This window comes from Anneissia japonica, unplaced genomic scaffold, assembly GCF_011630105.1.
Source record: "Anneissia japonica isolate Jap-2015-1 unplaced genomic scaffold, ASM1163010v1 scaffold1826_len1998817_cov189, whole genome shotgun sequence".
Lineage (NCBI taxonomy): Eukaryota > Metazoa > Echinodermata > Crinoidea > Comatulida > Comatulidae > Anneissia > Anneissia japonica.
This window is the reverse complement of record NW_022742159.1, coordinates 1,127,618-1,138,733: the sequence shown is the minus strand read 5'-3', so window position 1 is coordinate 1,138,733 and position 11,116 is coordinate 1,127,618. Positions and strand designations below refer to the sequence as shown.

At 32.2% G+C, this 11,116-nt stretch overlaps 1 protein-coding gene and 1 long non-coding RNA gene across 4 annotated transcripts in view; both read right to left on the bottom strand.

Moving 5' to 3' along the window:
• LOC117118963 (cysteine-rich venom protein TEL1-like) overlaps positions 1-5,449 on the bottom strand; it is a 12,559-nt gene extending 7,110 nt beyond the window's left edge. For 2 of the 3 annotated variants that reach the window (XM_033263707.1, XM_033263708.1), the window contains exons 1-3: positions 5,295-5,449; positions 4,469-4,570; positions 1,475-1,735 (exon numbers count right to left, since the gene is read on the bottom strand). In XM_033263707.1, the coding sequence (XP_033119598.1) occupies positions 1,475-1,735; positions 4,469-4,570; positions 5,295-5,345 (414 nt within the window). In that variant the 5' untranslated portion in view covers positions 5,346-5,449. Of the gene's footprint in view, positions 1-1,474; positions 1,736-3,535; positions 3,653-4,468; positions 4,571-5,294 lie in introns of those variants that run through there. The other variant, XM_033263709.1, reaches the window with a different exon arrangement.
• A 3,249-nt stretch (positions 5,450-8,698) lies between these two features.
• LOC117118983 lies at positions 8,699-10,077 on the bottom strand. Its single transcript, XR_004447120.1, has 2 exons — positions 9,932-10,077; positions 8,699-9,778 (listed from the first exon to the last, which is right to left on the bottom strand). It is a non-coding gene; the product is annotated as an uncharacterized LOC117118983 (long non-coding RNA).
• Between the last annotated feature and the right edge of the window lie 1,039 nt (positions 10,078-11,116).

Sequence of the window (11,116 nt, the reverse complement as noted above, 5' to 3'; positions counted from 1 at the left end):
TAGGCCTATGTATAACGTATACTGATGCATATTTACATGTTTTAGAAGTATTCATTTTGAGTGATCCCAGGAAAGAATTTGTATTGGCTCAAGAACAAGCTTTAAAATTTTAACACTGTGTACAAAGGTGGGGGGGGAGCCGCGGCTCCCACGGCTCCCCCACCCCCCTGGATACGTCCCTGAACGAAGCTAAAGTTTTGCGACTTAGTTTACCAAATGTAGGTAAAGTTTTGCGACTTAATCACCTGATTGTGGATTGTGTGGTTAGTAAATTCCATAGCCATACTCTCCATAGCGCATACTGAACTACCGTATGTGCTGATGGAGCATTTTGGGGTTATTGACTCTCCTTTTTTCCCATCCCAAACAAAATATTATTAATAAATCAACATGGTCCATCTCAGTCATCATATATCCAGTCACAAAATTAGGCTAGGAATTTTGTTTTCAACAGCAGACACACACTACAGAACGGAGTGCGTCAAAACGAGTGTTTGTTAATTTTTAGTGATAAAGAATCATGAAACATCCTAGAAATAACTGACTTTTTTTCGTCCGCTGTTGCAAAGAAGAAAACGACAGATAGTCCTTTAAGGTGGGTCATTGATTTCAAAATCAATTAGCCTAGCCTAGATGTTGACTAGCTAGGCTCGCTCCTCGTTGATATATATATATATATATATCTTTCGGTGTTATTTAAACATGCCAATTCTCAGAAAATATTTTCTAATTTTATTATATTACCACATTTTTATTACATAGATCTTTTTTAAAACATAACTGCTTTTAAAACATTATATAGACCCATTAAACACAAAAACTGCCACCGTGGCCCTTAGGCAGGCCCCTGGACCCACGCCCAGAGAACCCCCCCTTGAAATGACCTGGCTACAGGCCTGATTATATATTTACACCAAACGTCATAATAGGCCTAAGGTGCTATTTTACTATTGCTTTCTAGAAATTGTAGCATTGTTGTCACCTTATGCTTCAAAATATTTGAAATTCGTGGTGGTGGCGGTTGGAATAAATAAATTAAGTGTAAATTTGTAGTAATTCAAATTTAACAACCAATAAGAATATGTCTAAGAATACGCGCATGTCACATAAACGCAGTACAGAAACGTTAAAGAATACGTCATTATCATTATAATCCTTGATTCATGTATAATAAGGCATGAATCGACTACATTGTGGCAGATAGGCTAATGTAGGAGTAGGGCTGTCTAAAACAATGATGATGTAACCGTATTCGTTAACGTGTTCCCTATTGTCGTACGCGTTCCACAAGCGCATATGTCTACGTACGATTTACATCATCATCATCATCATCATCACCACCAACAACAACAACAACATCATCATCATCAATATCACCATATGTTTTCTGCCCACTGGCAGGTTCACAGCAGTTATTTTCGCTTAATAATTAATAAACAAGGGGCGCAGCATAGCGGAAAGATCCATAACGTACCTGTGTATAATGACCGCACATCTTGCCTGGTTGACAAGCGCCACTCGCGTACGTGTAGAAATTAACTTCATCGTACCAACCTTGGACGCCGGAGAGCAGTTTTTTACCAACGAATGGATCAGTGCTAAATGCGAGATTCTCACCCATTCCAAGTTCGCCGAGTTTGGTGCTTGATCGATGTCCCTGTGGATCTCCTTTCCTCTTTGCCGTACAAGCATCAGCCCACTCCTGGGCAATACCTTCGGCTTCCTCATCCCATTCCTAACATAAATCATCAACGTCGAAGAGTTAGTGTTCTTCGGACAGACAAAATTTTGTTTTACTGTTCCTTTTAGTAACTATACTGAAAACTTATATAAAAAAATATAATTTATTTCGTCGATAAAAATATTTGGAATACAATGACATGTTTACAAGATTGAAATACAACAAGCAGTTAAAAACATTTTGAACCATTTAAACTTGACTGGATTGCTCAAAAGTAAAAATAAGTTTACTGTCGGGGAGCTCCGAGTTTAATCTGATTTATACAATGAAATTAATAAAAAATATGCAAAAATTTTAAATTTTGTTTATAAAAGGTAGGAAAATTCACTGAATAAAATTAAAACGTAGTTGAAATATATGTTAATAAAAATAAAACACTAAACACTAAATAAAAAAGTTGTAAAAATAGGCATTTAGATACAATTTAAAATCTAAACCAAGTAAATAACCATATCTAAGGGTTTTAATACGAAAATCAAAATTACGGTTAAAGTAATTTAATTGGTATGGATGCATTTAATTGGTAGTTAAGATGAATTTAATCAGTAGTTAAAATCAAGCTCCGGAGGAAAAAATGATAAATACAATTAATTTAGGCCTACCTAAGACACAAAAAACATTGACGAATAACTCACCACCGGTTAAGAGATATAGATATTTAAATATTTAAAAAATGGGTAAAAAGGGGCTTACCCACCATTTTTCCAACTTTTTTCCCCTAGTTATTAAATATTCAAAAATGTGTATTACCCGCTCGTGAGTTTTTCGTAAAATATTCTTTTTGTGTCTAAAAAAAATCAGTTGTACAACATATTAATTTTTTCTCTCCGGAGCCTGACTTTAAGATAAATTGAATAAGTAGTTAAACTAAATTTAATTAAATAATAGTATTTTATTCAAAATTCAAAAATTCATAAAAAGCATAAAACATGGCAGTCAAAATGGCTGAATTACGAATTACGTTTAACATCAAAAACATCAAAAAGCAATAAGCATAGGCCCTAATAGAAAATTAACATTACATAAAATTGACTTAATAAAAAACAATAGAAAGATACAGAATTGTAAATAATTACTATAGCAATTATTTGTTATTATTTGATTTTATATAATTATAAATTATTGCTACAGTAAATATTATTATTATTATTATTATTATTATTATTATAAATATTATAATATTATTATATAATTGAATTTATTGCTTCAAAAACCATTAAATTAAACAATTACGAATAACGTTAAACATCAATGACATCAAAAAGCATGAAACATATTAGACATAATAGGAAATTTAGTAGTTAATCTCCCGACAGTGCACCAATAGGCCTACAACAAAGAATTTCAGCAGCTGTGTGAGGCTTAGGCCTATTTTGACAATAAAATCGATGGTTTTTTTTTTATCTATTATGGATCGGAATTCTAAGAGAGGAATATATATTCCAATCTTAATAAAAAATTAAACAAAGAAAAATGTGATATTTATCCGTTGTTGTTGTCCGCGTTTCATATCGCATCAAGCCTGATTTCCATGCATCGCTACGCTGTCACTATAGCAATTGTTGCTTTTCGTAGCTGTCCCCAACGCAATCGTGAATGCTCTGATTCGACCGACAACAGTGTCGCCGAAAAGAACCGAAATAACGTGTAGCAATTTTATGGAAACCAGTCTTTAAAATGTGAAATGCCTAAATATGGTCATAATGACATCACATCATGACCATATATAGGCACATCATGACTATATATGGGTATAAGCTGGACAGAGATTTACATGCAGATTCGTTTACTTACAAGTTTTCTCATGTTGGCTGCTGGCGGCTTAACGCTTCCCCGATAATTATTATGTGCTTCTAGCACTTTGTTTTTCTCTTTGTCGGTGAGACCACTGCAGCCCTATAAATAAGATAATAATAATAATAATAATAATAATAATAATAATAATAATAATAATAATAATAAATAGGTTGTTCAAAGAATACGGTCATAAAAAACAAATAATTATAATAAATAATGAACTACAGTACTAGTAGAAAATGTTAATTTTACATATTTACAAACTATTTAATTTTGTGGGTTGTCTTTACTGTGTGTGATTGTTTGCTTTGTCATTTCCTATTTATCTTTCATGTTTGGTGTTTGGGGCTGTCATTATCTTCTATATATTCTTTAATCTTCTTTCCTCCTTGGCTTCGCCCTCCAACTAATTTATGCTTATTTCTAGTTATATATTGCAATTTTGTTTTTGATTCTTTTTTAATTTAAATGTATTTTTATGTATTGTAATTGAGTTTTCTCAATTTATATTGACTTTTAAGTATTTTTTACTGATTTTTTTTTGCAAATATATAATATTTTTATAGGTTCTACTTGTTTGATGTTTTTAACTAAATTGATCTGCATTACCATGTAATTCAGCAGGCATGCTGCAATTTGGTGGTATGATTGTAAAAAATAGGCCTATTGAATAAATATAAATAAATAAATGAGCTCGGTATCCTTGCATCAAAATGTTCGTAAATTAGCAAACTGGATGTTTTACATCCTTCTCTTATTCAGAGCTGAACTTATTTGATCTTTTGGAAAGGTTTTCTGCCACTGTGTGTGCTGTCTCTTATACACATCTAGATGTGTATAAGAGACAGCATCATGACCATATATAGGCACATCATGACTATATATGGGTATAAGCTGGACAGAGATTTACATGCAGATTCGTTTACTTACAAGTTTTCTCATGTTGGCTGCTGGCGGCTTAACGCTTCCCCGATAATTATTATGTGCTTCTAGCACTTTGTTTTTCTCTTTGTCGGTGAGACCACTGCAGCCCTATAAATAAGATAATAATAATAATAATAATAATAATAATAATAATAATAATAATAATAATAATAAATAGGTTGTTCAAAGAATACGGTCATAAAAAACAAATAATTATAATAAATAATGAACTACAGTACTAGTAGAAAATGTTAATTTTACATATTTACAAACTATTTAATTTTGTGGGTTGTCTTTACTGTGTGTGATTGTTTGCTTTGTCATTTCCTATTTATCTTTCATGTTTGGTGTTTGGGGCTCTCATTATCTTCTATAGGAACTTCGTTTCTCCTTGGCTTCGCCCTCCAACTAATTTATGCTTATTTCTAATTGTATATTGCAATTTTGTTTTTGATTCTTTTTAATATAATTGTATTTTTATGTAATTGAGTTTACTCAATTTATATTGACTTGTAAGTATTTTTTACTGTATTTTTTTTGCAAATATATAATATTTTTATAGGTTCTACTTGTTTGATGTTTTTAACTAAATTGATCTGCATTACCATGTAATTCAGCAGGCTTGCTGCAATCTGGTGGTATGATTGTAAAAAATAGGCCTATTGAATAAATAAATAAATAAATGAGCTCGGTATCCTTGCATCAAAATGTTCGTAAATTAGCAAACTGAATGTCTTACATCCTTCTCTTATTCAGAGCTGAACTTACTAGATCTTTTGGAAAGGTTTTCCATCTTTCTCAACAAATAACTTAAATAAAATAGTCAACTTACCTGCACACACCATATTGCCAGAAAAGCGATAATCCACGCCGATGTTGCCATTCTAGAACGATGTTATACCTTGCCTGTGCGCAATGAGCAGTAAAATGGACTTCGGTTTATAGTTTTCACTTTATATAGCCACATGGTCAATCGTATGCAAAACATGTTAGAGTTTGTATATTATGTATGACAGCTATATGTATCAAATGTTACGACATCCATCATTTAATTTCAGACCAAATGATATCATTATGATAAATCGACTAACCACGTCGCTGCGTTTCCTTAATCGCAAAATTTGGTTTTTAATGGTTAAACATTAAAGAAATTGAGTAAGGGTAATGGGTCAGTGAAGTGACGTAGTCGTTTTCACGATATGATGTCCTTTTTGTTTGGTGGAACTAATGACAATTATATATAAGAATGATGACTAACAGTGCGTTTCTATAAACAACATGATTAATGTCATTCTTCGGATGCGTAAAAAAATCCATTCATCAGTCATTTTTATAAATTTGGCTCTGATGGGAAATAATCAGAGATGTAGGCCTATATATAATCTGCAGACAGCAGAAGGCCCAGGGTTCGAATCCTGGTTGGAGAAACTTTTTTTTTTCACACTCGCATATTCTTCTGTTAATTAGATGCTTGAATTGGATTTGAATTCCCAACAAAAGTCTCAATGGCCCAGTTGGTTAAGGCGTCTGCATAGACAGTAAACGTTATGGGTTACGAAACTCGAATTTCGATTGGGGTAGGCCTAACTAGGCCTATATTCAGATTCCTCTACTTTAATGGTTTGTTTTGGTTTTATTTTTGCAAAGATTCGCAATAACCCTTTTCAACAATGGACATAATAAATTCATTGAAACAATTGTACAAAGAGCAAAAAAAAAAAAAAAGAAAGAAAGAAAGGAAGAAGCCATGGGATCACAATAAAGCAAGCCTTTACTAATAGTTACCATAATAATACTGTAATAATGTTATATAATAGTCGGCTAAACTGGTTGTAGCCACTGTGTGTGCGCTGAACCGTGAAAAACTTTGACCTCCAGTGTGAATGTATCTTTGGTGTGATCCATCCCATAAGTCATTCCTGCTTCTTTCTCTATTCATTTTGTGTTAACGTTTTAATTAATATTTATTCATTACATTATTCCGCTTAGCAGCAAGTCATGTTTCTACATTAGAATGCTATTTAAACACGACATTGTTTGACCTTTGACACTGATGTGTTCATCATTGTCGATACAGCCACCATACCATATGGGCATATGTTCGCAGATTTGTATGGTACATCCCAGTAAGATCATGCTGTCGTTATTGGCAACATATCACAGCTTTAAATTAGTATTAAAGTTATTTAACACGTAAGCCACATCAAAAGGAGGGTCAATTAAGACATTAAACAGTACATTCTTTTTAGTTTTCTGTCTGTTATTGTTATGCTATGGTTCACTGGAGTACGCCGACCACATACTCTCTGGCGGCTATAAAGTACATTACCGTATAACTGTAAGCTTTTCCAAACACTGACAATATGTTAATTGTGGTTAACAATTATAAATAGTAGTAAAAGATCAAATCAAATTTTGTATTCGCCGTTGGTTTAATTTTGTTTAGTTAAGAAATGTCCTGATTATATCATTAAGTACACGTAGACTTGTTTTTTTTTAATGTTGTTTTTGTACAAAAGTTTAAATTCTGTATTTAATTGTACATTAATCTTGTATATTTGTGTAAATCATTATTATTATTATTTTATTATTATTATTTAATTACTCTTGATCATAATAAATAATAATAATAAATTATTATTTTTACTATTATTATTATAAAGAGTAATAAAATAATAATAATAATAATAATAATAATAACAATAATTATTATTATGTTCAAAATTTCATTTCAATTAAATATTTTTTTATTATAATAATGAGGATGATATTGATACTAATAATAATACATTTTATAATAATGAAATGTTATTATTATTTTATTATTATTATTTAATATATATTGGTTTCCTTTCTAATTACGCCTGGGCTGCCGTCGATCATGTTATATCAGATGCAGATTACCATTTGTATATGACCAATGTTAATAGCTGAGAACGGGTGCCTTCAAACAGCGCAAATTACACTATTTCTCAATCGCTATTGATGGCGACAAATTTCTTCAAAACGGGTAATTCGGTGTTTAGTAGATGTGAAAGCCGGTGCTAATCACGCAGCTATGCTCGTCCAACTACGCCGATCTTAAAGAGTCGTCCGTTTTGGATATTTTTACTCAGTCTGCTTTGCATAAATTCATAGTTAGGAACTTCATGCTATATTTAACATCGATCGAAAAGTAGTTTTTCTAATCCAGTCATATTAAACTCTTTTGATATAAGTTCAACACATTTTTATTGTCGCCAAAAACTGGTAACTTCTTTTATAGGACGTTTTTTTTTTAATTGGACAGTGTTCTTGTTAAGGGCGTCTCTTCAGTTTATAGAATATGAAACAATCATTTTGCAATTGTTTCCAATATGAAAGGGAAATATTATGACAAATATAGTTCATAAATACCGATGTCGTGAAGTCGAGGTTCCTCATTAACTTTGGCTGAAGAGTGTAGAACTGCAAGAGAAACACAATCCTATAGTAGGCCTATACTACCATGGAAGGGGCGTGTCTTTCAAAAGACGAGTTTCTAGCAAACTCTATTCGGATTTGTGGCAGTACTTTCTTTAACGTTTCATGTGTGCATACAGAATGTCGGACCTTCTTGTACTTTCGTACACTTTTCTTTGGTTCAATTACATTCTCTTTATTTTATTTATAAATGTGGTAGTCTTAAACATGACCATATTTGGAGACAAGTGTTTCTAAATCATTTTTACTGTTCCGTCTATTTATGAATCTATTGGTTACTACTTTGTTCCTTACTAGACTTTATTAGTTTGTATAAAACACATAGGCCTATTTCTGCTATTATGTCTGCTATTATCATTAGAATGTATAATTGATAGTAAATTAGATATCAGTCTAAGACATTATTAAGAGGTTTGCAACACTAAAAACATAACATTAAAATAAATGAGTGTTCAGCTTCAACATGATTATCACGTTTTTATTCTAAATATGTCATTTCAATTTATTTTATTGATTCGAAAGCCATCATTAGCCAATATTCGCAGAAAACAGTCACAACATCAAAAAAAAATGAACACATTAGAATATATAAAAATTTGGAAGAACAACAAAACATTAAACTTCGAGGAGACGTTTCACAATGGAGGCAAATCTGAGATCGGTGATATCAACATGTTCACTGGGAATATACATCTGGATCCAATAAAATAGTATGAGTAATGTGTATGTTTGTTTGAGGATCTAAAAATGAATAAAATATTTGTAACGAAAACGCTGTTTTACCAGTTTGCATTTTATTTGTACAGTATGTCAAGACATTCTCTATAATTGTATCAGTGCTCAATTATTCATGATGAATTGATTAATTTTAATATTTGTATTTTGTATTATTTGATGCCTGTTTTCATATTAAAAGTACTGTGTATATACTTTAACTATAAGATTAGAGTTTACAACATGAAACGATGGTAAGTTATCTAAACTGGAAGGTTTATAATCTACCAAAGATACGGTATTAATTTTTCCAGATCTGGCTATGTTTTTATAGCATTATTTAGTATCTTCCTGATGATGGTGTAGAATAATCCGTTTCAAGTCGAGACAACTTGTAGGTCTACTATGAAATTACTTTTTTTTGTGAAACTGGAACAGCATAGCATAGCTATCAATATTATTTTAACTGAAGTTATTATTATACTTAAGTTACTATTTTCATAAAGTTGGCCGTGATCGAATGCGCCTGAAACGACGCTCATGTTACATTTCTGTGCAATAACTTCACCGTGCAACAAAAAGGAATGATAAACTAAACAAAAGTAATATAGTATACAATTATATTATGGTCTATTATAATTCAATACTATAATGTAGTACAGTATATGAATATTTACTGGGTTGAGGGGGCATAGTTCAATATATAGCCCGAGGTGATCCGAGGCTGTACTTTGTCCCTAGACGAGGTCGAGGTACAGTACAGTCTCCAGACTACAAAGGGCTACATTTTGAACTATGACCCGATCAAAACCCAATAAACATTTATTTTATAGGCTATACTACTACATAGATTGTAGGCATTAGAGGACATGGCTGGAACTACAGCCCAGATTTAACTAATCAAATGCCTGGAATCTATAGTAGTCGGTATATATTAACCTATAGCATACAATGCCGTACTATAGTATTAGTAGCCTATAGTATAAAATATTATAGTAGCTTATATTATAAATAAGTATAGTATAATACGAAAAGCATAGTATGGTATATTCTCATTAAATTCTCATGTAGACATATACGTCACAGGTATCTACTCGAATGTCGATTTTTTGTCGTTGTCGCAGTCCTATTTGGCGTTCTCTGAAATTTCAAATAGAGATTATTTTGAAACAAACATATGATTTCCGTTGTATACAACTATTTCTATCTAGAAAAATTGTAAACTTGATTTGCATATCATTTTAGGTCATTATAGGGCCTACCATGAATACCTCCATGATTATTTATACTAACCACAGTCTGCCTGGCACTTGAGGGCGCACGCTTCATTGAAGTACTCCACACTACACACCGATTCGTCGGGCCAAGTCAAGTACTCGTCGCAATCGGGCGAGTTTGTGCACTCGTCTAGAAGAAAGATTTGAAACATTTTAAAATTAGGCCTGATTATTATACCAAACTGTTCTTTCAGCGGAAAAGCGGTGCAGTGTGTGTGAGCGGATCCAGAGCTTATCCGTCTAAGGCACAGCTGGGGTCCCAGGGGCGGGCGGGCGGATTCAGAGCTTCATACTAACCATTTACAATAAATAAAAAATAGATAAGCCGTACTAGTCTAATATATAATAGAAAATAAAACTCAGGATATTCAGTACTTTTATGACTAGTTTATTTATGACAGTACACAAGCTTTTGTGCACACAGTGCACTTCTTCAGGTGAATGTGAAGTTAACATAAACTTGGTGTATAATTAACTTGCTTAGGTCTATCCACCAAGTTTATGTTAACTTCACATTCACCTGAAGAAGTGCACTGTGTGCACGAAAGCTTGTGTACTGTCATAAATAAACTAGTCATAAAAGTACTGAATATCCTGAGTTTTATTTTCATTTACAATAAGTGAGAGGGCGGGGGGCCGTGAGCGAAGAGAGCGTCATTTGTGATTGTTCCCTCAAATGGAAAACAAATGTTTGATGAATGTATCCAACATCCTGTTTGAAATTGAGCAAAATATGCTATAGCAAACGAATATAATCCCACTCGAAATTTTAGAATTAAAAAAAATCTATGCAAAAGCCATCCAATTCACTTATAAGGATAACAAAATAACACGCACAATCTAAAAAGGCTGAGCGAAGCAATACTGTTTAATTAAAAGCTATTAGGAATTGGTGATGATGTTATAATAAATGGCGATTCTACACAAATCAATAAGAAAAACCAGAATGTATATGCTTCACCAACGAATTGTGTTCATTGAAACATCACCTTGACTTTAGCATCGTGACGAAAAGACAAACACAACGAATGCTTACAATAACCTTGGTTTAATGGCTTATAATAATGGATATTTGTTTAATATCGATTTTTTTAAAATCCAATACAATATCATTATTTTGTGTTTACAAATTACAACTGACAGAAATAGTCCTACGGCTGTTTCTGATCTCTAAAAAAGTAAACAAATATATATATATATA